Raw genomic sequence first — 27746 nt, forward strand, 5'->3', positions numbered from 1 at the left:
ACGCCAGCTGCTTCTGCCCTGCTTGGAAACTCCCAGGAAACCTAGCTGGCCGCTGTAAGCAAAGAAGAAAACGAGGCTAAATGAACGCCGGCAGCCAATTCACTCAGCAGCAAGTCCCACTGAACCCACCGAGTCCTGCTCCCGTTGGATTGCAGCCTGAGGCGAATCCAGCACAGGCAAGTCTTCCTGGCTCGGAAGTTGCGTTCCGGCGCTTGCAAGCCGACACTCTGTAGAGCCCACGTGCCCAGGGATCCAGGCGGAGGCTCCACCGGCGGCCTCCCTGCATCGCCAGGTGAGATCCCGGAGCCCTTTCGGGCGCGGGGGGCTGACCCGCGGGCTTCCCAGCGCCGGAAGAAGGTGAGAGAGCGCCTTGCCGGCCGGGCCCCCGCTGCTCCGGCGTCTCCCCCCCCCCCCCCGGTCCCTCTTCCCCACGCGGGCAGGATTCCCTGGCACCGCAGAGGGAGCCTGTCCGTGCGCCTAGGGCGCAAAGGAGAGGCGGTGGAGGGCCCCGTGCGCCCTGGGCGCGCCAGACCCAGTTTTGGGGGCCCGTCGCCGTGCAGTCCCCCCTCTCGGGCCGGCTGCTGCTGGTGGGGAGGCGGCTGGCGAGCGAGCGAGCGAGCGAGCGGCAGTGCGGGCTCCGGGAGGCAGGGGGCTCTGTGCTTGTTCGGCGGCGGCGGCGGCGGCGTCTCCTCGTCGGAGCGCCTCGGAGGCGGCGTCAGGCAGGCTCGCCTGGGCCGCTTTCCTCCGCCCTCGCCCGTGGCCCCCGCCGCCGGCCTAGGCTCCTGACGGCTCCGCGGCTGGGCGCACCGGGCCGGGGGCCTTGATCTGGCGCGCCTGGGTAAGGATCGCCGCCGCCTGTTCTTCCTCCTCCTCCTCCTCCTCCTCCTCTTCCTCCTGCGGGCCCCGCAAGGCCACCTCTCTCCCCGCCCGCTCGCTGCTGCAGCCGCCTCTCCGCTTCTCCTCCTCCTCCTCCTGCTGCTGCTGCTGCCTCCGCTCCGTTCCCCGCCCTGCCGGGCAATGAGAAGCTGCTTCTGCCTGAAACGGGGGAGCCGCGATCAGCCGCCGCCGCCAGCGCCCCGGGCAACAGTTAAGTGTCTCCCCGGGAGCCTCTGGAGCCAGGCCTGGCTGTGACTCTATCCCGGGCTGGGCCCTGCGACCCCTCTCTCGTGCTTTGCCCCCCTTTCCTTGGCCCTGGTGCCGGTCCCCCCATTCCAGCTCTCCTTTAGCTTGGATCATGTTCCCCTTCGGGTGGCTTTTTGTGGGAAGGAGGCCCGAATCCTAATGGCACTGCTCCTTCCTCCTCCCTGCCTGTTTGGCTGCGGGGGATATTGGGGGCGCTCCTCATCGGGGGGACCCGGCTTGGAGCTGCTGGCTTTTCTGGCAAGCTGGAGGCTTGGGCCAGAGCGGTTTCCTGGCAAGGGCTCCTAACAATAGCCTGGCTTTTGTCTTCTGCTTTACGACCCCTCCTCAATTATAATTCACCCCAATTCTAATACAGGAAACGAACATTTCTTTTTTTTTCTCCCCGGCAAACAATCTGCAGGAACGAAATCTAGTAAGGCCTGGCGTAATATTTAATAACCCCCCCACAAGCGTCAGTAAAATGTTAATTTCCCCATCAGCTCTCTCTCTCTCTCGTTCTCCCCCCTCCCCCCTTCAGTTGACTCAGTCGAGTATGTTCAAGCAGGTTGCTTTTCAAGATTAACCCAAGATGCTTATGCTGGGTTCTTGTGCAAATAACACCTTAGGGTTTTTTTTTAAAGACTTCCATCTCTCCCTCCTCTCATGGGCTGCCACTTTGAGTCCGATGCTTTCTCCTGCAGAAATTGACATGAGTCATACAAATAATAGCTAGGTGGAATTGACAAGCAGCAAAGGAGACTTTCCCTTCTGTGTTCTGCAGAACTTATTGCTGTTAGAAGGTCTCGAGGCCTGGGCTGTTCTGAGTGTAGCTCTACTGTTTTCTTCCACTACCACATTAAGTCAAACAGAGACAATGAAACACTTTTCAGATGGACGTGGTTGCATTGTGGAAAGGAAGAGCTGGAAATGTTGAGGAAAGGCAGCCAACGTAAACAAGGGGGTGGAGCATTCTTTCCCCAGAAGTAATAGCTAAAATATCTTGGGTTTCAGAGTTTAGGGGAAAAATACAGCTAATGAAGAACATGGGAGTGGGTTATAAAATTTTGAATGGAAAAACGTTACTTTATAAAAGTAGGATTCAGGACCACTGAATTCAGATAGAATTCCAAATCCCAAATCCCAAATCCCATCAGGGGTCTGCAACCTGTGGCTCTCCAGATGTTTATGGACTACAATTCCCATCAGCCCCTGTCAATTGGCCATGGTGGCAGGGGCTGACGGGAATTGTAGTCCATGAACATCTGGAGAGCTGCAGGTTGCAGACCCCTGAGATAGATGAAAGAGAACATCTTGCCACAATGCAATCCTATGCTGTGTAAACCCTTTGCGTCCAGTGGGTTTAGACTGGAGTAATTTTGTATAGGATTGCATTGTGCTCCGTGAATAGGGTGTACATTTGATAGCGCACGCAAATGTTTCCCCTTGATGTGCTGAATTTTATCTCGCTTAGAATTTTTCCATGAAAGAACTTTAAAAAAATGAAATTCCCAATGGTAGTCTAAAGAGTCCACTCTACTATGACAGAATTCTGGCACCTTGTTTTCTTCAGGATCTATTCGGCGTATATATAACTTTCCCTTTACTGAGCATTCCTAAACAGTTACACCTTTCTAAGTCCATTGAAGTAATTGGGCTTAGAAGGGTAGCTCTGCTTAGGTTTGTGCTATTCGTATATGTTAATTCCAGCATGTTAACAGGGCAGCTGTTTAGTAGTTTGGGTTTCTTGGGGTGTGGAGCAGTCCACTTCCTGCCATGAGACCCATCTGTATTATCGACTGTTGCTATTTTGGAAAACCCAATTGAGGGCCCCGATTCCTCTTTCATCTGCGTTTCCTTTGCAGTAGTTACAGGAAGTTTAAGGGGAGGGGTTTAATGCTTCCATTGACGTCCCAGCAGGGAAAAAGTGTGTATCCTGTTTGATAACAATGTCGGCTTTCTTTCCCTATCGCCACCTGTCATACAGCTCAGGGTGGAATTAACCACACCACACGTCTGGAAAGATGAAACCAAAGTGGAAAAGAAACCCAATCTCCCAACCAGATGCTCTTATTTGTTAGGAATTCCTATTTTATGTATGTATGGGAGCATTAACCAGCTTGCCAATGTACCACAGCGGAGCATGCATGTAGTACTTCAGTGCTTTAAAAGCTAGTCACATGTATTCTTTCTGGCTTCCTTGCAGTAGCCTTTCAAAGGTAGGTCAGTGATTTTATCACAGTCTGGGTCAGGGGTCTGCAACCTGCGGCTCTCCAGATGTTAATAGACTACAAATCCCATCAGCCCCTGCCAGCATGGCCAATTGGCTGATGGGAATTGTAGTCCATGAACATCTGGAGAGCCATAGGTTGCGGATCCCTGGTCTGGGTGATGTGGGGGAAGTCTAGGAGAACGCCTTTTTAGAACTTATTTGTACCCCACCTGATCTTCTAAGACTCAGAAGACCCCAAAACATAAGTACCTAGCTATAGGTTAGTGCAATAATGTGCAATTAAAATGCACACTTCAAAAGCATGCAGTTAAAACACACTCTTTTAAAAAGTCTGTTTAAAAATCTGCCCAAACCGGTTATCCTCCACCAAAGGGCCTCTAGAATTAAATCATTTTATGGCGTAGCGGGTTGCCTAAGTCTTCTTAATACATTTGTCATCAACTGAAAATTTGAAGTTGGGATTTCCCCGCTCCTTTAATGTTGGGAAGTTCCTGAATAGATTCTTATTTTTTTTCCCCATAAACTTACTGGAATGGCCTTAGGAAAAATGTCTGCTCAACCTTAGGCCTTCCTCTGCAATAAGGGATTATCACTATTGACTACCTCACCGGAGCTGTTACGTATAAAACACTTCAGGCTGTTTAAAATTCTATGTAGGTGATGATTATTAATTATAATGGGGATGATGATGTAACTCTGCTTCACCAGCCATGGCAGTCTTGTACCAGCTGGCTGCATACAATCCATACCACTACGCTAGCCTGATTAATATAGCCACAGAAGTTACTAGTCCATAGTTCTAATTGATTTACAGTGCAATCCTGAGTGGGGGAGGAGGGCTTAGGATGCGGCATGACCATGCAGCATAAGTGGTATCCATGCAGGAGTGCTTACGCCAACGCTAGGGAGCTGCATGCCATGTGACACCCGGGTGCCAACGCTTTCACTGTGCTAGTGCTCCCCTGGTATAGGAGCCCATGTCAGCGCTGATGGGGGCATTCCAGGGGGCAGGGGTTTAAAAGCCAAGAAGTTTTCAGCCCAGACTTAAACCATCAAATAGGGTGGTACTGCCCCTTGGGCTGTATAAGGGCTTGCAGTGCAGTCAGGGGAATTTAGTTAATCTTTTGGTCCCCACGTCTTCTCAATTCTCTTGGGAAGCACCAAGGCTATGTTGTGGCAAGTTGTGACCCTTCAGGAATGGGCTGTTATCTGCTCATGCATGCCTACAGAAGTCATTGTGGACTGAAACAAACAATGGCAGAGGGGGTAAATGTTTCCTGCCTGTTTTCCTGTCTGCAGCCATTTTTCACCACAGGTGACCGTACTGGTAATGGGGTGCTGTGTGGTTTCTGGGCTGAATGGCCGTGTTCTAGCAGCATTCTCTCCTGACATTTCCCCTGCATCTGTGGCTGGCATCTTCAGAGGATCAGCCACAGATGCAGGCAAAACGTCAGGAGAAAATGCTGCTAGGACACGGCCATACAGCCCGGAAACCACACAAAACCCCAGCGGTTCCGACCGTGAAAGCCGGAATCTGGTAATGTTGGTAATGTTGCATTCAGTGCGCAAGAATGGATTGATTGCACCTTGTAGTGAGATGTCTGGGTTTCTGAATGCACAGTAGATGGCCAATTAATTTGGTGGTGGATTGAAACATCCATGTGAAGGGCAATGGTGATTTGATTTTGTATGCTTACAGCCACACGTCTGTCTTGGCAGAGAAGAGCCCCAAGCTTGCAGCCACAGGGCAAGGAAAAGCAGAATTGTGAAAAAGAAACAAGTTTCATGCATCCTTGATTAAAAGCATGGTGGCAGGTGATACCTTACTGGCTATCTGTGGGCTGGTACCAGTGCTTATACCATTTTTAGGCAGTTTCCATGTACCCAACTGAGGCTCTGTAGCTTAAAAACTGGGCCTCCTAAAAGGGCATCAGGAAGACGTAGAATAGACGAGGTTCATCCAGCCCACCAGTATGTTTCTCGCAGTGACCAGCCAAATGTTACTGGAAGCCTCACAGGCAGAGTAGAAAGGCAAAAGTTCTCTTACCATTTCCCTGCCAAGTATTCTTGGATTTAAAAGTGTAATGCTTCTGAACAGGATGGTTCAATTGTTGGCTAAATAATTAGCATTTGCTCTACGATACATATGTATGTATAGTTTCTCTCTACATACTGTAGACATATTGCATACTCTATATTAGCAACGAAATTTTAACAACGACCCTTGAGGTAGGCCAATATGATTCCTAGATTACAGACTGGAACCTAAGGATGAGGAACGTTGGATTTTGCCTAAGCCTACCTAATGTGTGCATGACAGAGGCAAAATTTGAAGCAGAGACCTCTTGGCTCACAGGTCACTTGGTTATCCCCTGTGCAATACCTGCTTGAATTCTTTCAAGGTGTGTTCATCGTGCTGGGCATTTTTATTAAGTTTTTGTCCTGTCTACCTGTGGAACTCAAGGTGGTGTAGATGACTGCCTTTATTACATCCTTACAGCCAATCCTACAAAGTAGGTCTGGCCTGAGAGAATGTGACTAACTCAAGGCCATTGAGGGAACTTTGTGGCAGGATGGGCGGGGGGCAAGTTGAATAGGGCCTCCTTGACCCATTCTAGCCATTCTGCCATGTTTGTGCGTCTTTGCAAGCCTCGTCAGCTTATGAATTAACTCTGGATCTGTGTTAGCAATGGACCATGAAGCCAAGGCCCCTTCTGCACACGCAAAATAATGCATTTTCAAACCACTTTCACAACTGTTTGCAAGTGGATTTTGCTATTCCGCACAGCTTCAAAGAGCACTGAAAGCAGTTTGAAAGTGCATTATTCTGCATGTGTGGAATGAGCCCAAGTTTCATAAACTCAGAGATTCACCATGTCAGTATAAGCTGTTGATTGCAGTACAAATGGGTGAAGTGATCCTTTCTCTCTATTTCCTCTGTTTTCATCCAGTCTTGTCTCCAGGGAGCACAGGGTCCATACATAGACCTCCCCTCCCCTCCCCTCCTTCCTTTACAATGGTCATCTGAACTAGTCTAGGCTGGGGGAGAATAACTGAAGCAAATTCCATCAGTGAGTTTCACAACATGGAAGCATTTGAAGCCAGGTCTACACAGTCTTAGTCCAGCTCTCTAACCCTTATTCCACACACACTGGCTGAAGATAGTATGCAAACGTATATTCTAAAAGATATTCATTTGTTAAGTGTTCCGGCATTCCTGAGGTTGCCCAGCAAAACCACAGACACAGTGAAAATTCAAAAGTGGTAATAGAAACAACTTGATCAGTGTTCCAGACTGGCCGTGAAGTAGCTCAGAATCTCAGCTGCATCCTGAGGCAAATGAGCTAGATAATCTTGGTAATCTGTGATGATTTTAGGACAACAGTGATCTAAATCTCCCAAGCAGATCCTTATTCCTTCGAGCCAGTGTGAAGGCTGCTTGCAGGACTGAAAAATAATGCCCTTAGACAAGCAGCCTTTCTGTGGGGGCTCAGTAATAATCCAGCGTGTAATAAGGAACGTACCATTTTGCATATTTTTCTGCATATGTTTGGAGTTGGGTTTTTTAAACAGGTGTGATTCTGAGGAATTGGACTTCCAGACTCTGCAAGGTTCTCTTGCAGAGGTGGGATCCAGCAGGTTCTCACAGGTTCTCGCGAGTAGGTTACTAATTATTTGTGTGTGCCGAGAGGGGGTTACTAATGGGTGATTTTGCCACGTGATTTTTGCCTTAGTTACGCCCCTCTTCCGCTCCTCAGCAGTAGCGCGCAGAACTTGAAGCTGTCTAGCAGGAGGTGCACTGGCGTGCATGGCCGCCTGCGTGCATTCGTTTCCCACCCAAGGACCGGCACAGCCCGGCCCAGGAATCCCCCACCCTCAGAATACCTGGCTACGCCCCCATCGTGCCCCGCCCAGTCCCATTAGTGCTACGCCACTGTTTGAATCCCACCACCATGGTAACCTGTTACTAAAATTTTTGGATCCCACCACTGTTCTCTTGTGTGTTCATTGTGACTTCTTCAACTGGACATACTGGGGAACTGACCAGCCACCTACATTTAAAGCACATATTCAGTCCCTAAGGTCCAAACTGGACGTGATGGGACTCTCATGGTTGCCATGAAGAGGTTGCTGCCATGTTAAAGTGATTTAAAAATGCTCTGGGGATGTGGTTGGCTGAGACATTCTTGTCAAAATCCTCCCCCCCCCCCAATGCCTTTTCAAGTGCTTAGTCACAGAGGGAAGGATATCTGTCTGTTTTGGCACTTGGAAAAGAACTGGGAGAGAAAAGGTCTGGGCCGTATCAAGATTGGGCCATTGTAGCATTTTTAACTCACTAGAAGAAGAAGGAGAGGAGGAGGAGGAGTTTATATCCCCCCTTTCTCTCCTGCAAGGAGACTAAAAGGGGCTTACAAACTCCTTTCCCTTTCCCTCTCACAACAAACACCCTGTGAGGAAGGTAGAGCTGAGAGAGCTCAGAAGAACTGTGACTAGCCCAAGGTCACCCAGCTGGTGTATGTTGGCGTGTACAAGCCAATCTGAATTCCCCAGATAAGCCTCCACAGCTCAAGTGGCAGAGCGGGGAATCAAACCCGGTCCCTCCAGATTAGATTACACCTGCTCTTAACCACTACGCCACTGTGGTAGCAGCATCTCCGTGGCAGACGTGAGGGTGCCGTCATGTTTAGTTTGGCCCTGCGCTGCACATCTTTGGAGGATGGCTCACTCTTGAAGGCTTCATAGTTGTAGTACTGCAGTGAATTGGCTGTGTTAATGAGCATTAGATCTGCAAACAATCTGCAACTGGTTCTTGTTTTCAGCTTGCTGTGTCGAGATGTCCAGGGAGTGTGCTTGAGTATCTTCTCACTTGGGACTAAGGGATGGTGATAAAATCTGACCAGGGCTTTGCTTTCGCTGACCCTGGAACCAGATCAAGCCAGGGGGGCCATTTAGTCCCATATTCTGTCTTGCAGAAGTCCACATGCAAACCATGAAAGTAACTTCCTTCTTCCAGTGTTGCTGTGCGTAGGCCAGAATGATCAGGGATTGGAAGGAGTGCAAATTGTCAAGCCTGGTGTACAATTCAGTGTGCATGTGACTACATTTCTCAGAACTTGTGGAATGTGTGAAGTGACTCCGTTGAGAAATATTGCAGTTGTGATGATGTGAGATAGTATGTAAACTTTGTCCAGGGTGTTGGAACCTGTGGTGGCCCATACACACTTGCACACCTTTGAGTGATAAATGTATATACGTGAACTAATCTCTTGAGACATTTGTCCTTTATGGGGTAAGTTCATGTGACCTGATACCACCAATGGTTGATCCTGTTTGGGCACATCTCTTGAGGACTAGAAGAGTCCTGTCCATGCTAGTCAATTGGTGATTATGCTTGTTCATACATGCAAATCATGTTGCCACTGTTAAGCAAATGCATTTGTGTGAACCTCCATGGGTACATAGGAAAAGAGCATATGATCGGGGGGGGGGGCTATATTGAGGTGTGAGAGGTATCTATCTAATTAGTGTATCAGAGTCGTCTTCATTATTTGAATTAAATCGTATGAATGCCTGCCAGAAATTGATACCCGGAGGCTTCTTAAGGTGAGGAAAATCGATTGTATGGATCTGTTGTGAGTTCTAAGCTAAGTAGTGTTCCCTGTGCTGATGGGGAGGGGGGGGGCTCGTTCATTTCTCCTTCATTCCAACTAGAGTGTGCTGGTGATTCATACCCCCCCCCCCCAATGTAGAAGGGTCTTTATTTCTCTTTTCACGCACTTCCCCTCCGCCTTCCATCCATTCCTTTTACAGAATTGGCCTTTGTGAAGCACTGACAAAGTACGAATTGATGTGGATTTCCTCTCGCCCCCTGCGGCTCACTCTGAGTTGCACACCCACAAGGAACTCTTTTGTGCTTTCAATCTAACAAAGGTTTCTCTTTTTCCTCCTCCATCCCAGAACTGAAGGCTTAGATTATTTTGGCAGCTCCTAATGGAGAAGGAAATGTTCTATCTGTGCCAAAATATACCCAGAAACTTCTGGTGCCGCTTGGTTACTTGGATAACCAGAAGTTGTTCTTAAAGATGGCAGCCATCTTGCTAGGCTGTTCGTTACCCGAATTATAGGCTGCAGCCTGCCTAGAAGTCATGCTCTTTGGTCTTTTAGCTGGGCTGATTTTTGCCCTTATAAGAGTTGTGGCTGATTGCAATCCTTCAGCAAGAGAAAAGTGTTCTGTGAATTCTCACAGATAACCTCTTTTTGATACTTACCCCCAGAAGCTGAGGCGTGGCATTGTCTTATTCCATCAGCGATACCAAGCCAAAACTAAACTCAATCTTAAAATAAATTTAGTGGTCATGGTGGAAAAATACCTGATTACTTTAAAGCAGGGCTCTTCATTGTGGTGCCCATGGGTGCTATGACACCCGCTAACACCATTCCTGGCACCTGCCAAGTGTTTTTAGAAGGTGAGTGAAGCCAGGAGGGTTTTTTCCCAGCAAGGCTTCTGATTGGAGATCTGTTTGGCTATGGAGATTAAAATAACATCTCCAAGACAGCTGCCACTTTAGCGTTGGTTTTATTCTCTCTCTGGCACCTCTTTCCCGGTGTGCTTTTAAAATTCAATCCTCTTGTCCTTACCATTTGGACTTCCTCTGGGTGTGTGGTTGACTCCACCTCCTATGGTGGCCATTTTGTGGTTACACCCAACATTATTTGTCAAAATCCCAAAGGTACCCACAGACTGAAAAAGGTTGATTGCTTTAAAGTCATCAGATAGTTTGGGGATCTTTGTGAATCGAAGTTCTAATGAGTTCATACCAAGTCGAACTCTCACACAGGATGCCAAACTGAGATTGAAAGTGACCTGGGTTGAAGTCCCCACTCCGCCATGAAGTGATTTTGGGTCTTTTGGTCTCATTGACCTAGCCTACCTCATAGAAAAATTGTGAGGATAAAATGGAGGCGGGGAGAACCAGGTTCACTGTTGTGATGTTCTGTGTTGGATGGAGGGTGGGAGAGATGAATGGGCAAAATTATGTTCAGGTGTGAGGAATAAGCCTAGCTTTTAACCAGGTGAATCCAGGCATGTTATTCAGTGGAGAGGTCTTTGGGCCAGTTGATGGTGCCCCCAGTTAGTCTTGACGAGGAGCCTGAAGTGCATGTGTGTTGACAAACTCATCCAAACTCATCTTAGCACCCCATCATCAGAGCTCTTGTTGCCTGTGTTTGTTTACTTATTCAGTTTTGTACCTGAAGAGCGCTCAGAGATCTGAGCATTCAGTCCTGCTGCTGTTAGGCCTACATTTCACTGAAGCTGGAATCTCTCCCTCTCTCTCCCCTTTACACAGAAATCTAGAGTATCAGGGAGAATGGTGTTGTGTCATTTAGTTATTTCGAAAACATAAATGGTAGCTCACCAAGTAGAACCAATACAATGAAATTAGGAAAAAAACGTTGTAATGGCTAAACTAACAAACCTTGCAAACAGATGGTCAAAACAAGAATTTGATGAAAAAGTTCTTATTTATTTCTTATTTGAGTCTGAACTGATATGTTCGAATAATAATATCAGTAAAAACACAAATTTGTTAATAATTAAGATACAAGAAATTGTCTTCTATTGATGCTTTGGAGTCAGTGGACAGAAGGTAGTGAATTTTAAAACTGTGTCATATTCTCTCTAATGATATCAGTTGTGTTATCTTGACATCCAACAAGCTAGAGTTAATATTCATACAGTTCATGGGTACAGTTCATGGGTACAGACTCCTTCCATTCCTCTCCCCATGAACTTTTTTTGTCTTTTCGTTTCTCTTTTCCTTTCTTTTTTCTGCTTCATGTTTTTCTTTTTTGTCTGTTGACTGTACTGAGAAAATGAATCAAAACAATATGGAAAATAAATGTTGCTAGTGCTTGGAATGAGATGAGCTAGATGTTCAAAGAACAGTTTCTTCTTTTCTTCCAAATAAATTGGAATGCTAGAGAAATGTGCTTGTCCGGTAGACTCCCTGATGTTACTGCTTCGTCTACTGGGTTTTTAATTATTTTATTTCATTTTGTTAGTTTTATAGACTGCCCTTCCTCAAATGGGCTCAAGGCAGCTTATAACAGGCACCATTACAATAAGGAAATCAATAAGACCCGTAGTATATTCCTATCATATTGCAGTGCCATTCTGAAATCCGAGAGATGATACCTCAAATACAACCTCCCATACAGACCCACCAAAAACGCATCCAAAGGGAGGAAAGGGGCTCATTCATCCTCTTGCCCCTAAAATCTCCCTTGGAACATGTAGCCACTTGATGGCCCTCCTAGTGCCTGGATGTCTTGTGTGTGCGCGCATCTCTTTCCACTCTGGGTTTTGCAGCTTGTTTCTCTTGTTCTGGAGTGTGAACACCTTGGTGGCAGGCAAAATCTTGGAAAAATATCATAAAACAGCATAAAGAACAATGTATTAAGACTGGATGTCAAGAATTAGAGAATTCAGAACTGACAGTGTAACATGTAGAACAATGTATAACAAAACATACAATGAAGCTAGATTACAAAACTGAAAATAATGCAGAAATAAAACTATGATAAGTATTGTCGAAGGCTTTCACGGCCGGAATCATTTGGGTGCTGTGTGGTTTCCGGGCTGTATGACCGTGTTCTAGCAGCATTCTCTCCTGACGTTTTGCCTGCATCTGTGGCTGGCATCTTCAGAAGATGCCAGCCACAGATGCAGGCAAAATGTCAGGAGAGAATGCTGCTAGAACACGGCCATACAGCCCGGAAACCACACAACACCCAAAACTATGATACATACAAACAACACAGTAAACATTGCCCGTTCTTTTTAAACAGACATTAAAACTGCAACCCTGTTCCTCTTGCACAAACCTGTCTTGTGGCTGAAGTTGCATGCGTGCTTTGCTTCCTTTTTTTACATGCAGAGAATCCTAGGTAGAAGTTAACTTGGATTATTCATAATATACATAATATGCCAAGGTATCGGAAATATTTGACCTGCTCAATTTTGTGGCCCTTAATTTGCCAGGACGTGGGCTTCCAACTCTTAGCAAAAATGAGAACTTTAGTTTTAGCATAGTTAATTTCCAGTCTGTTCTCTTCGCAACAATTAGCAAAACTGTGCATTAGGCGTTTAAGGCCAATACTGGACAAGGACAATAACACTGCATCGTCTGCATACAACATTAAAGGAACATGGGTAAGATGTAATTTAGGACTATGCCCATTCACAGACTGGAAATTAACTATGCTAAAACTAAAGTTCTCATTTTTGCTAAGAGTTGGAAGCCAGCCAGCCTTCCTGCTCAGGATTTTAAACCTGGGCTAAACTGGTTGGGGCCAGGCAACACAAAACATTTAGCTGCCTGTCAGGTCAGCAACCGCAGGGAATTTGGCTACCCAGGCATCCAATTCCCAATTCAAATCAGGACTGCAGTGCTAGGAAGAAGAGTTGGTTTTTATACCCCACTTTTCTCAACCTTTAAGGAGTCTCAAATCGGCTTACAAACTCCTTCCATTCCTCTCCCCACGATAGATAAGTGGGACTGAGTGAGATAAGTGGGGCTGTGAGATTAGTGGGGCTGAGAGAGTTCTGAGAGAACTTTGACTGGCCAAGGTCACCCCTGCAGGCTGCATGTGTAGGAACATAGAAACAAATCCAGTTTACCAGATTAGAGTCCACTGTTCTTAACCATTACACCACACTGGGAGAGGAGGGGCTTTATGCCTTCCCCCAACAATACGGTGTTTTCAGAAAAAAATCGAATCAGTTCAAATTTATTTAAGTGAAAATTTTAAATATTTAAATAATGTTGGTAGAATTTGAGTAATGTTACCAAAAGAAGAGAAATATGCCATGTACAGACCTAGAGCATGTACCAGCCCTGGGGTTTATTTGACATTTAGGCCATCTAATATGACTAACTTGCAACTCTGACAACTCTAGATAAACAGACCATGTGTGTGGGGGAAAAAATTCCATGAAATAAATACAGCATCAGAAAATGTTCTGCCCTACATCACTAACTATTGTCCCAAGCTGACCTGGGTGTGTGTGTGGGGGCTGGGGGGGGGGGGGAGGATTTGCATGTGCCATATCATATAGTTTACTAACTCCAGTTAACACAAATGTCTGTGAGTGTAACTCATGAATAACCCGAGTTATGTCGGACCAGAGAAGTCAGATGACAAATTAAGATGCTGCATGTTCTGTAACCTACTTGTCTAGGCTTCTAAAGTCTGCAGCCTGGCAGTTGGGTCAGGGACAGCTCTTGCTAAGCCAGGTATGTTGCAAAGGGAGGAAGAGTTGATTTTTATATCCTGCTTTTCTCTACCGTAAGGAGTCTCAAAGCATCTTACAAACTCCTTCCCTTCCGATCCCCACAGTAGACACCTTGTAGAGTAGAGCCCTTCGGGGGTGAGCGGTATACTAAATTTAATAAATAACAATAATGTGAAGTAGGTGGGGCTGAGAAGGTTCTGAGAGAATGGTGACTAGCCCAAGGTCACTCAGCAGGCTTATGTGGAGGAGTGGGGAATCAAACTCAGTTCTCCAGATTAGAGTCCCCTGCTCCTAACAACTACACCACCCTGCACATTGCTGACCCCGGCTTGAAAAGCCCAAGTACTGTTCCATGTTCAGCAGCAGGATTAAATTCTGTGACTTTGGACATGATTATAATTTTGTCCAGCTTAAGCCACTGATCCACTAGCTTTGCAGAGGAACAACAGTGATGAAAAGCTCTGGAATTTCAGCTGTTGTCTGACTTGTGGCATCAAGTCCTGCTCACAGAATTTTTGACTACCTTGTGGACTAGAAGTTTGCTATAATTTTTTTAAAGCTGACATTTCTGGAGAGCGACTATGGACTGTGCACAGGCTTGGCTGCACATTTCTGTTCTACAGGCTACTATGCTTAGGTTTCTTCAGTTTTTGCGGAGGAATGCCCCAATTAAATGGTCTGAAGAGGATAACCTTTGTTCTAAGTGCAAGCCTTTTGGAGAACAGAGTATGTGCCATTTCTTATCAAGGACAAGTGGTGCTTTGGTTGCAGCATACCAGCCTTGCTGGAGTGTTTGTTCTGCCAGCTTTCTGCTATGTGCTGATAATGTCTGCTGACTTTTAACCTGGCGACCTTGCTATTCCACTAAGTCCTCTTTGCTGTTGCAGGATCAGTCCACGATGCCTGAGGTCAGAGATCTTGCGGATGCCTTGCCAGATGTGCAAATGGACCCAATCACCGGAGTCGGGGTTGTTGCTTCTCGGAACCGGGCACCTACAGGTTATGACGTAGTAAGTATACGGGTGTTAGGAGCAGTCTTATTATTTATATTAATTCCCGTTAAATGTGTGTGTTGTCATAGGCCAGCTGTTTTCGGCTCAGAATGAGAACTCTTATTGGGTGCAAAATCTCTTATAAAATATTATACAGTATCTATAACTTGGCCTGCCTGTTTGTCTCCCCGCGCAGAAACACATCCTCATTATGAGTTATCTTCTTGTGCTGCTACAATCTCTAACTCCTTGCAAACACTTTGCACTTCCTTGTGTTATAAACGGGGGCCGTGGCTGACAGCTGACAATCAGGAAGCCTCCAATTTGAATTTCACCTCTGCCAAAAACTCAGTGTCCTTAGGGAAGTCGCTCTCTGTCTAGTGTTAATCTCACCTGCCCCCAGCTGCAATGCCAAGATAGGTAAATATCTTTAAATTACATGTTAGGAGAACTGGAAATTGTGAGAAGTGCTTTAAGCCCTTCAACGTGCTATGTAAAAAGTATATGTATGTGAGTACCACCCACCTCTAGGGACATGAAAGACTGGTATGGATCATTAACTATTGACTTAATTGCAGATCAGGTTGTGCATACAGTCCCCTGCGGACCCACAGATAATGTGCTCATATCTGTTCGGGACACATATCTGCAACAACAAGTGTGTGGTTTTTGCATCGAAAGTAAAACGTCTTTTCTTGCTGCATGGTGCGCCTCTCCCTTAAACAAGTCTCTTCCTTCAAATGGGGATTATGCTGTCTGGTTTATTAAATTTTGTCTCCTACCAGCCCCAGGGGGCTTGAGGCAGCTTCCAAAGAACACAAAATCATAAATAAACATTACAGTAATGGATAAAAGCCAGCTCACAAGATTGCAATCAGGACCTGTCTTTTTAAAGCACTCAGACGTTGGGCAGCTAAAAATAATTTTTTCTAATTTTACATTGAGATGTAAGCCCTGAATTTTCCAGACTCATGCCCTGGCCCACCACTTCTGAGTGTAGAATTTGTTTGAGACCTGGAGGATTTCAGGTTTTGTTAAAAGAAACCAAAGGGGGAAAATGTTTCTGCCCCTCATTGCACACAGGCTGGGTTTGCGAAGACATGCAGACCTAAGTGGGAACTAAACAGCATCGTTGTTTGGGGGGTTGACTTCAGTGGGTGTCCTGCAAGCTTATTGACCATCTGATAACACCCTTATACCAAGCCAAACACGGGACCCAAAGTGGAGGATGAACTCTTTTTGCCGTGACCCAGCTGGGGACACCCAGGCTGCAAGCTCAACATTGTGACGTAATCTGGAGCAGCAGTGGTGTAGGAGGTTAAGAGCTCGTGTATCTAATCTGGAGGAACCGGGTTTGATTCCCCGCTCTGCCGCCTGAGCTGTGGAGGCTTATCTGGGGAATTCAGATTAGCCTGTGCACTCCCACACATGCCAGCTGGGTGACCTTGGGCGAGTCACAGATGTAGGGGTGAGCCCGCGAACCCAGCAGAACCGTAGAAGGAGCGCCTGGCATGCCGGTGCCGGCTACTTATTCTCTAAGACACGCTTCCCCAACCCCTCGCCTCCCCATTCTTACGAGTCAATGGTCATGAACTACCTGACTCAAGGGTCACCAGGGTGTCCTGTGACAATTGACAAAGGGACAAAAGGGGCTCTTGCCCCTCAGGGTGAGGATTGTAGACCCAGACATCGGATGCTTCCTCCTATGATCAGAGGCGACGAGGAGCCCCGATGGAAGGATCATCATGCATCACATGATGATCTCCCCGCCTTCCTCCCGCTTCTCTCCGACTTGGCTCTCCCGGCCTGACCCGACCCTTTACACGCTCCCCAGTGAAACTCCTAATAAAAGGTGCAAGCGAGGGCTGCTTGGGCACACAGCAGAGTTGCCAGGATCACGGGATCCCGCGCTTCCTGCTGCTGACGCTCTCCACCAGATGAAATCTCCGCGTCTCTTCTCTTCCTTGGGGCCTTGTGGGCAAGACTACAACAGCTTTTTGGAGCTCTCTCAGCCCCACCCACCTCACAGGGTGTTTGTTGTGAGGGGGGAAGGGCAAGGAGATTGTAAGCCCCTTTGAGTCTCCTATAGGAGAGAAAGGGGGGATATAAATCCAAACTCTTCTTCTTCTTCTCTTCTTATGTCACTTCAAAAATAAAATAGACATTTTTCTGAGATTGTATAGATGAGATGGGATCATGGCCACAAGTGTTTTACAAGGTTGCTCACTGAAATAACTTGTGGCCTTTGTAACTGATGTCACTAAGGGGGAAAGGATTTAGAATATTACCAGGCAAAAACTGACCACACAGACGATCTGGTAGTGGTTCTGGTGGGTTTTCTGGGCTGTGGACCACCAGACCACGGCCACACAGCCCGGAAAACCCACCAGAACCAGTTGAATCTGGCTGTGAAAGCCTTCGATCTGGTAGTGGTTTCCACATTTTAGAAATGCATGTCTAAGTCACAGAGGGCACAGAGGGCACTTTCGCACATGCAGAATAATGCACTTTCTGTGTACTTTCACAATTGTTTGCAAGTGGCTTTTGCTATTTTGCCCTGTAAAATCCAGCTGCAAAGTGCATTTAAAGTGCATTATTCTGCATGTGCAAAAGTGCCCTTAGTTTGGTGCAGTGAATCTGAACTAGAAGTTGAGGTACTTACCTGACGAGCTGTGACTACGAAATTAGTGCCACAAAGCAGGCTACTGGGTTGGGCCTTTATTCTACATCTGACACTGTGGCCGGCATGGATGGACTCTGAGCATCTCGTCTCATGGTTTGGTACAAATTTGAAACAATATGCTGCTCCTCCAGTTCCATCGGATAGAACCAGTGTGGTGAAGTGGTTGTGTTAAACAAGGTTTGAATCCTGGCTTGTGCCAGTTACATTCTCCCAGCCTAACCTACCTCATAGGATTGTTGTGAGGATAAAATTGAAGTGATAAGAATGATATAAGCTGCTTTGGCAGGGTGCAAATGAATTTTTTTTTATGATAGCCTTTATTGGCATTCCAAAATACAATAAATACAATAAAACAATAAATACAATAAAACAATAAAACAATAAAACAATTGTCCATAAAAGACAGATAGTTACAGCAGCCATTCAGAGTCTCATCAATAGTTTAGTCCAAATGGACTCATCAAAAGTGCCATTCCTATACACCTCTCCACAGACCTGACTAAAAACCCACCAACAGAGCCCAGGCATCACAAGAGCAAACAGTGTCAACACTCCACTATAAAACACAGAGTTTGTTAGAGTGGCACCTAACCCTAACACAGAACAAGGGATAGGGGGCGAGGAAATGGGCAAACAATTGATTTGGCTCCCATAGGTTGCCACAGCCTTCAGTTGTCACTCACTCCATCTAGCAATCACTAACAAAACTACGACATCCCTCAATGAATCACTCCACGCTTTGACTTTTGGGGTGACCGCGGTGGACCGTGAACCCAAAGGTTGCTGGCAGAGGTAGGCACTGTGTGCCAATAGCAAATAGTTAATGTAAGCAGCATTGTTGTTGTTATGATAATAGCAATCTAGTGCTTAGTATCCATCTAGCGATGCGTCTATAATCTTTAAAAGATATTTTGCTACGCTTTCGCAGAAATAAGGATCAAGATTATCTAAGATTAACGGAATCCTAAGAGCATCAGTTAAATAATTGTATAGAAGTGAAGCAATGATGGGCTGGGTCATTCTGATCTTGGCAAATCTTGCACAATGCAACAGAGTGTGCTCCAGTGTCTCTACTTGGCCTGAGTTGCATGGGCATAGCCTCTTTTGTTTATCTATGCGTTGGTATCTGCCTTTAAGGAGCATAGAGGGCATTAAATTGAAACGGGCCAAGGATATGTGCAAATGAATTGAGTAAGTAAATAAATAAATATACATATCATCTCTTAAATCCCAGAAAGAAAAATGCCTATGTATTTGTCACACGTTAGAAGCCCTGTTCACAAGTTACTGTGAACACATGTAAAGTCCATTTACAATGAACATTTGATTTTTCTTTATATGTGCCTTGAGTAATTCTCATGTTTCATTCAGCTCATGTACAGCTGAGCATGTGACCGAAACCCTATACATGCACATACACATATATAGGTACTGGTCTCCTGTTTCACTTGTAAAGTGTACATGCATTGGCTCTTTCTTACAAAAAAGTGTATGGATGTAACATGTGAACAGGGTTATAAATAGAGCATAGCATGGCTATCAACTTCTGCACCAGACCTCTCTTAAAGTATAGCTATCCTGCCCTTCTCCACAAACTTGGGACCCTGTTCTAGGGACAGGGTTTTGCCTTGTGTAGTCAAAGAGTTCAGGTTTCTTTGCTTGCAAAATGCCAAGTTACCCGCCTAGAGCCCAAGGAAACAGGTTGATTGGAATACCCTCCATCAGTCCATCTGTAGAACTTTGTGTGCGTCTGCCTCTGTTTTCTGCAGACTCATCAGGCAAGTTTTATGGCGCGCCACATTTCTTGGATTTGCAAGTCAATTCCGGTCGAGCAATCTTTCTTTAATTTGTTTGTTTGTGATAATATCGGAAGCTACAACAGTTTGGAAAGGAGATGGGGTGTTTCCTCCATGCCCTCAGGCCAGGGCTGGTTCCGCCCATAACCCTTTTCCCTATTTGCCTTTGCATTGCTTTACGTTTCCCTCATAAGGACAACCTGGTTGGATAAGGCCAAAGGTCCCCTAGTCCATGTTCAAACAGCTGCCTCTGCAAAAGCTCACAGGTAAAGCTTAACAGATGCTGGAAGGAAACGGGCAGGAGGGATCTGAGCATCATTGGCGTAGTGGCTAAAACCAGTGGCTAAGAGCAGGTGCATTCTGATCTTGAGGAACCGGGTTTGATTCCCTGCTCTGCCCCCTGAGCTGTGGAGGCTTATCTGGGGAATTCAGATTAGCCTGTACACTCCTACACACGCCAGCTGGGGGACCTTGGGCTAGTCACAGCTTTTTGGAGCTCTCTCAGGCCCACCCACCTCACAGGGTGTTTGTTGTGAGGGGGCAAGGGAAAGGAGATTGTAAGCCCCTTTGAGTCTCCTACAGGAGAGAAAGGGGGGATATAAATCCAAACCCTTCTTCTTCTCTTCTAGTGTTTTCATTTCATATATGCAGGCACTTGATGATTAGGTCAAAAGGTGATGATAAAACTCTCGCTGTGGTTCTGATCCCCTCTTTCCCATACACCCCCTTTCGTAGGCTGATTAAACTCCGACTATGCCAGCCCCAGACAAAAACCAGCTCTGTTTTCCAAATATCTGACCCCCTCATCAAAATCATGCAAATATGTACCATTAATGACCTGAACTTCTGGTACTGGAAGAATACTACTTATGAACATGGGAACTTTATGAGAAAGCCAGCGTGGTTTAGTGGTTAAGAGCAGGTGGATTCTAATCTGGAGAACCGGCTTTGATTCCCCATTCCTCCACCTGAGTGGCAGAGGCTTACCTGGTGAACCAGATACTGTATGTTTCCGCACTCCTACATTCCTGCTGGGTGGCCTTGAGCTAGTCCCAGTTCTTCTGGACTTGCTCAGCCCCACCTCTCGCACAAGGTGTCTGTTGTGGAGAGAGGAAGGGAAAGGAGTTTGTAAGCCACCTTGAGTCTCCTTACAGGAAAGAAAGGTGGGATATAAATCCAAACTCTCCTCCTCCTTCTTCTTCTTTCTTCTTCTAGCAGTTTTAGATTTACATTCTCTGTGGATTTGCCTAACCCAGGACACGCTGCGGTGGCATGCTACCTTGGATGTCAGCTCTTTGAAGGAAACAGCTGCATCTCACATTCCCCTCTTTCCCCGTGTCGTATATGATGGGCCCTTGCCTAGTTTTTGTTCAGAGGCTAGAAGGTGTCATGCAGTGCATATCCAGATTTTTGTCTCACATCTGGCAGCTAGGAATATTCTCTTAGCTTTGTCGAAGGCTTTCATGGCCGGAATCACTGGGGTGCTGTGTGGTTTCCGGGCTGTATGGCCGTGTTCTAGCAGCATTCTCTCCTGACGTTTCGCCTGCTTCTGTGGCTGGCATCTTCAGAGGATCATCTTCAGAGGATCTGATAGTAGGAAGGGAAAGCAAGTGGAGTATATATACTGTGAGGTCAAAAGGGGAGGCCATCTGAATAGAGTAGCCTGGTATGTGAGTCACAAAGAAGTCTGTAGCATGCTTGCTATCTTCATTGTTACTCACACAGCACCCCATTCTCTTAGCTGCTACAAACTGTTTGAGATTATGGGACTGAGATCCCATGGGAATGTGCCCTGGAGCTGCCGCTGGTCCTTTGTTAGATCTTCTAAAAGAATTGCATTGCTTAAAAATAATCATTTGTTTACTTAGAGTTAGATGCTGGAGTCCCTGAACTCTAGTAGAAAAGATGATGAATTCCTGTTGTTTGCAAGAAGGATAACTGCTGGAAGTTTTGTGTTTATGTAACTTTGTAGAAAACTAAGAAAGTATTTGCACAGCTAAAGGAGAGAAAGCATCTCCCTCCCTCCCTTGTTTTAGCTCTGCGCAGGTAGTCTGAAAAGTTATTGTTTGTGTGATTTCAGTGAAATGTCAGATATTTGAAGCACTGGGCTAGTTTTGGATCAGGACTGGCATGGAAAGGGTTTAAACAACTGTTGGGAAGGAAATTTGTGTCACTGTGAGTCACAACAAAGAGGTGACCAGAGGACAGGACCTTTGCAGTGGTGGCACTTTGCCTTTGGAATGCCTTCTCCCTGTAGGTTTGCTTGGTGCCTACTACATAACTGATCTTTTAGGTGCCAAGCCAAATAATTTCTTGTTACCTAATGTCTTAATGGAGGGGATTCATCTTTTAAAGCTTTTTAATAGAATGCCTTAGGCTCATTCCGCATATGCAGAATAATGCACTTTCAAACTGCTTTCAATGCTCTTTGAAGCTGTGCAGAATAGCAAAATCCACTTGCAAACAGTTGCAAAAGTGGTTTGAAAACACATTATTTTGTGTGTGCGGAAGGGGCCTTAGAGAAAACTGTTTTCATTATTTCATTATGTCATTTTTTAGTGAGCTACCTCAAGTGGATCTGTGTACTGGCGTCATGTAAAATTTCTAAATAAATAAGAATTTAAAAGCCCTTCTGTGTTTGCAGGTGTCTCCATGTCCTTTGATAACAAATCACAAGTCAAATGTAAAGAAGCTAAACAAACAAAAGTCCAAAAGTTGAAAGCAGCATCTTTTGTAAGAATTCCTGATTATCAGTAGCAACTTCAAAGTGTAGTGGCTTTCCAGGAAACCTCTTGGTTTCTCAAGGTGAAGCTTAACCACACCTAGATTAAGCTAGTATCTTTTGCAAGACCTAGAAAGAGTTTACAAAGAATATGGATATCTTTGTGCTTTTCTTTACACTTTATTGAGAATATTGAAGTAATGCAAAGGAAGATACAGGCTGACAGACTGAAGGACCAAGACATGGGATCACTGCAACAGCTTCATTGACAGTGTATCTGTTACAACCCCAACAATGTACGGAGTGGCAGACTACATTATCACTGACTGCTTTTAAGTGATTTTAAAGTTTAATGTTTACTCTTGTTTTGCCTGTATTTTAGGCCCTTTCTACACGGCGGAAAGGGCGCCTCTCCACCAGCAGAAATTATGCCGGTGGAGGGGAGGGGGCCATTCGTACGGGAGCGTGCAAGCTGCCCCCACAGAGGCCAGCACAGAAGAGGCGGCTCCGCACGGAGCCGCCTCTTCTGCGTCCCCCCCCCTCACCTCGTCCTCCAGCATCAGTCTGGAGGGCTGCAGGGACTTGCCCATGCTGCCCTCCGACCTCCAGGGGTTGGAGGGCAGTGTGGGTGGGTCTCCACAGCCCTCCAGACCGACGCTGGAGGACGAGGTGAGTGGGAGGGATGGGCAAGCGGCGCTTTCCAAAAACCTCCCTCGGGAAGGGAGGTGGAAAGCGGCACCTTCACACCTCTCGAGGCTGCACAGGAGCAGCTCTGCTGCATTGCAGCAGTGCTGCCTGTGCGAACAGCTCCCCAGGGACCGGTGTTTTTCTGTCCCTGGGCCGCTGTTTTTGGCCCCATGCGGAAAGGGCCTTAGACTCCTACAGGCTGTTGTTTTCATTGGACTTGTTCCCTCTAATTCATTTTGATCTGCTGTAAGCTGCTTTAGGTGTAATTTATAATAAATAGCCCGGCAAGACAAAAATCCTCTAAATTAGGGGAGAAACAGCTGATTTGGTCAGTAGAATCAGAAAGAGCCAGAAAGATTACTGACTCTGGATCTACAAATGTTTCAAAGCAGGGCCAGAATGCAAAGACCTTTCCGACTCTTATCTCGTATGTTCTTGATTAATGCTTTGGAATGTAGGAACTAGGAAATCACTAGCAGGATCTGACTGTGGTCCACCAAACCTGGGACCTTTTCCACATAAGCTGTTTGCAACTTATTTTGCCACCAAATGTTACTTTTTTTTTCTTCCAAAAACATTTTGACTGCAATCTGTTTTTCAATCTGTTTCTGAGCCAGCTTCACTGGAGCATGTGATCATGTTGAAATGGTCTTTATTTCTCCACCCCATCAAACACCCGGCCCATATCCACACCTTCGTGTTGTCGCCCAACTTCCCCTTCAGCCATTTTCCCCCTCCTTCATCCTGTTTTCAAAAGGAATTTTAAAAAATCTTTTTGTCATATCACATTAGCAAAATAATGTTAGGGCACAGACACAAATCAGGTCAATTTTATTAGCTTTGCCAGTCTCATCTTGAATTAGAGATGTAATATTAAGGTGAAGATACACTTTGTCTGCAGTTAGGAGCGAGTAAAATTGGCAGTGGAAGTAGTTTTTGCTTTTGACAAGAACTGCTGCAGTAACAGTCATGTGCTGCTGCAGTTATAATTTGGCTGAAAAATGTAGCTCTTCGTGAACATGTTTCAGTTTCTTTTCATAATGGTGCCTAGTCCAGTAGATTTTTGGCTTCCATTTTGTATGCACACTCCCTTATCCACACCCAATGTAGTTGCCCAAACTTCCCTTCAGCCATTTTCTCCTTCTTCGCCTTCATTTTTGAAAGGAATTTAGAAAAAAACCATTATCTTTGTCATTTCGAGCTAAAGTGATGTAATGTTGAGGTCGAGATTTAAACTAGCATGACCAATTGGATCAGGTTTGTCAATTTCACATAGAACTTGCAATCTTACCTTTGAGGCAAAGATACAACCTAGCATGGTTAGTTGATTCAGACAGAGATACAAACTAGCATGGATCAACGTTGTCAATTTCATACTGAATCACTGATGTAGTGATAGGGCAAAGAGCAATTTTGAAGCTGGGGGCAGTTGAGAAGTGTAATCACTGCATGCCACCAGGGAATACTACAGTAATTATTATGAGTTACTGCAGATCAAATTTGATCGAAAAGTGTGGTTCTTTGTGTGTGGGTGGGAGGGATATATATTTCTGCTCCTTCAGGTAATGGCACCTTCTTCAAGAGTTATTTGACTTCCATTTTGGGTTGGTTTCTCTCAATAGTAAAAATAGAGGCTGAGACATTTTTGAATTCCCGCTTCCAAATGTAATTGCACAATGACACTAGAGTGCCTTGGGGACGGGAGAGAATGGTTGTTCTTCTACATAACTGTTGACATCCCACCACCGTCGGGAATAATACGTTTTCAACAGTAGCATGTCGAATGAAGGCATCTGACGGGACAAGGGGAAAACCCCCAAAACAAATGTGTGAGGGAGGTTGTGGAATGATTTTGTAGGAAATATTTTCGGGACACCAGGTTTGACCACTGGGAAAATCTGTGGTAAGCTGTCCATGTGGAAAAGACCCAGGCTACCCAGCAGCCCCAAGGTTTTGTGCAGTCTGCTGGAAATTGGTCACTGATGCCCACCGTACCTTCCATCACTATAAAGTGGCTTGTGAGAAGTACACATATGCACACCACATCCATTAACCTCTAGGATTATTTGTTTTCTCTTTTTATAGCCTTAAATTGCTGGCAAACGCAAGCAGCTTCCTTTAAACATTAAAATAAGCAGCGCAAGTGAAATTCTTCAGGTTAACACCCATGATTTGTTATTGTCTTTGTAACTTTTAAATACTCCTAGGCTTGCAACATCCAAAGGTCCTTTCACACTGTTTTGTGTGTTTGTTTCTCTCTCCCAGTCATTGGAATGGATACTTGGGCATTTTAAAAAAAAAGGGCACGCGGACCTTTTGCTTGTGTGATTTTGCAACAATATTTTATCTTCACAACAGCTTTAGGGGAAAAAATGAAGTACTTGGAAGCTTTTTAAACTCCTGCTGGAATGCAAATCTTTTTGAGTGCTGTTCTTGTGACCCTTTTTCTTTCTGTTTGTGCAGTGCAACAGTGATTGAGGCCTCCAAAGTTAACTTGTAGAGTTGTGATTGCTAAGCAGGAAGAATGAGTTGTCATGCTGTTAAATTCGGCTGTGATTATTGTAATTATGCCTAGAATGGCTTGCAAGGATACTCTTAACTTAAATTTACAAATAGGAAGCATAGCATAACTTTTTCAAATCTGCCAGTGGGGGGGGGGGGAGCAGAAAGCATAGCCACCCCCAATATCTGCATAGGAAGAGTTCATAATTTTGTTAAGTTGGAAGGAAATCTTAACCATAGCAATATGATACACAGCTTCCTAAAATGCATTAGAAAATAAAATACTCAATTTGGGAACCAATTTTGCTCTTTCTCTTACTTATGAATTTTAAAAGTAAATATACAAATCTACCTTACTGGGCTGTTGTAAGGATTATAGCATGAACATGTACATGAAATGCTTTGGATACTGGAAGTGTTGTGTAAATGCAGAGTAGTGGTGTTGTTATGAACCCTTTGGGATGATCCCCACTTGCATTTTGCACTTTCAAAATTCAACTTCCCCTCTTCACTGTTCCCCCTCTTTGTGTGGCATGTTCTGCCGCTGCCTATTCCTGAGCTGCCTTTGCCGTAGCATCTGTGTCATAGAATGGACTTCAGGGGGCAGTCTAGAAAGCACCATTGCAGCAGCTGCTTTAAGAGTATTATTTATTTTTTATCCCATCTTTCATCCTTCAAGCATGTGCAGTGTTCTCATTTCCATTTTATCCTCACAAAAACCTTATGAGGCTGGTTAGTCTGAGAGAGACTGTTCCAGGGAGTTTCGCAGCTAAACAGGGAACTGAACTCTTAACCAAAACGTTAATCATTTCACAGCACTTAAGAACGTAAGAACTAGCCTGCTGGATCAGACCAGAGTCCATCTAGTCCAGCACTCTGCTACTCACAGTGGCCCACCAGGTGCCTTTGGGAGCTCACATGCAGGATGTGAAAGCAATGACCTTCTGCTGCTGCTGCTGCTCCTGAGCACCTGGTCTGCTAAGGCATTTGCAATCTGAGATCAAGGAGGATCAAGGTTGGTAGCCATAGATCGACTTCTCCTCCATAAATCTGTCCAAGGCCTTTTTAAAGCCATCCAGGTTAGTGTGGACATCACACCACCCTCCCTGTGGCAGCATATTCCAACATAATCCAACTGCACACGTTGCCATGTGAAGAAGTGTAGAAGTGTTTTCCTTTTATTAGTCCTAATTCTTCCCCCCCCAGCATTTTCTGGCAATGAATGCCCCCCCCTGGTTCTAGTAGAGTTGTGAGAAAGAGAGAAAAATTCTCTCTCTGTCAACATTTTCTACCCCATGCATAATTTTATAGACTTCAATCCATGTTATCCCCCCCTCAGACGCTTCCCTTCCAAACTAAAGAGTCCCAAACGCTGCAAGCCTCTCCCTCATAAGGAAGGTGCTCCAGTCCTTCAATCATCCTTGTTGCCCTTCTCTGCACTTTTTCTATCTCTTCGATATCCTTTTTGAGATGTGGCGACCAGAATTGAACACAGTAATGCCAGTGTCTTGCATCTGCATCCATGGCTTTATATAAGGGCATGACAATCCTTGCAGTTTTATTATCAACTCCTTTCCTAATTATCCCCAGCATAGAATTTGCCTTTTTCACAGCTGCCATGCATTGAGTTGACATTCCCATGGAACTATCAACAAAGATGCCCAAATCCCTTTCCTGGTCTGTGACTGATAGCACTGACCCTTGTAGCATGTATATGAAGTTTGGATTTTTTGCCCCTATGTGCATCACTTTGCATTTTGCTACATTGAACTGCATTTGCCATTTCTTAGCCCACTCACCTAATTTATCAAGGTCCGCTTGGAACTCTTCGCAATCCTTTGTGGTTCTCACCACAAGAAGGCTTACAAGTCTCTTGTGGTTCTCACCACAAGAAGGCTTATAAGTCTCTAGCAATCTTGGGCCTTCAAATTGGGTTGGGTCGTTTGTAATACGAAAAAATTAGTTCTGCTGGGTGTTTTTGCTTTTGTCTTTGGTTTTCTGATGCTTCATTTGGATTTGTGGGTGATTGTATGATTTTACCTGGGTGCTGCTCTTGTGATCTTATTTGTCAGTGGCCGTGCACTAACTGGTAAAGGCAAGATTAAAAAAAATAAAAATAAAAATACCACCCCACGCACTTTCCTTGAATTTCCTGATGCTGCAGGAACATGATCTGAAAAGATAAGTTTCATCTTTAATTCAAGAACCTAGCTGTGTAAAATTGGTTTTTGTTCTGTGTATTTTGTTTTTAAAGTTCCTTTCTGATGGTAGCGCCAATAACATCTTGAGGACATATGCCAGAAATGATATTCTGTTTCAGGCCTAGACCCTTGCATTGATCATTCCATTGTGACTTTCATAAGAGGATTTTCTTTTTAAAAGTGCAAAAGGAGAAAGGCTAAAAATAGCTGTGATGTGTGGATGTGGATTCTTTTTAGAGGTGATACATCACTTATGGATTTGAAGAGGCTTGCTGGAATCTCCATGTCTTTGAAGTCTCTGGCTGATGGCTAGTTTTGTCTGTTTTCTGTGGGCGTTATGCTTTCTAGCTTAGAAAGGGCAACTTTGGCTGAGCAGGCAAAACGATAGTCATAATAAAATGTATCACTGAAAGGAATGTGCGCTTGGTAAAAGCATTTCCCACATATCCTGCAGTAATCGTTACAACAGCCCTATCAGAATTGTTATCACGTACACAGCCCTACAAGGCTGGTC

The 27746-nt window shown here is 45.3% G+C and overlaps 1 protein-coding gene across 4 annotated transcripts in view; it reads left to right on the forward strand.

Annotated features, from left to right (window-relative positions):
- The first annotated feature begins 226 nt into the window (after nt 1–226).
- The window catches only part of MVB12B (multivesicular body subunit 12B), a 124664-nt gene continuing 97144 nt past the window's right edge, over nt 227–27746 (forward strand). Inside the window, exons 1-2 of one of the 4 annotated variants that reach the window (XM_048512732.1) lie at nt 227–357; nt 14537–14659. In XM_048512732.1, the coding sequence (XP_048368689.1) occupies nt 14549–14659 (111 nt within the window). In that variant the 5' untranslated portion in view covers nt 227–357; nt 14537–14548. Of the gene's footprint in view, nt 358–699; nt 839–916; nt 1087–14536; nt 14660–27746 lie in introns of those variants that run through there. The other 3 variants (XM_048512733.1, XM_048512731.1, XM_048512730.1) reach the window with 3 other exon arrangements.

The sequence above is a fragment of the Sphaerodactylus townsendi genome, linkage group LG12, assembly GCF_021028975.2.
Source record: "Sphaerodactylus townsendi isolate TG3544 linkage group LG12, MPM_Stown_v2.3, whole genome shotgun sequence".
In the NCBI taxonomy this organism is placed as follows: Eukaryota; Metazoa; Chordata; class Lepidosauria; order Squamata; family Sphaerodactylidae; genus Sphaerodactylus; species Sphaerodactylus townsendi.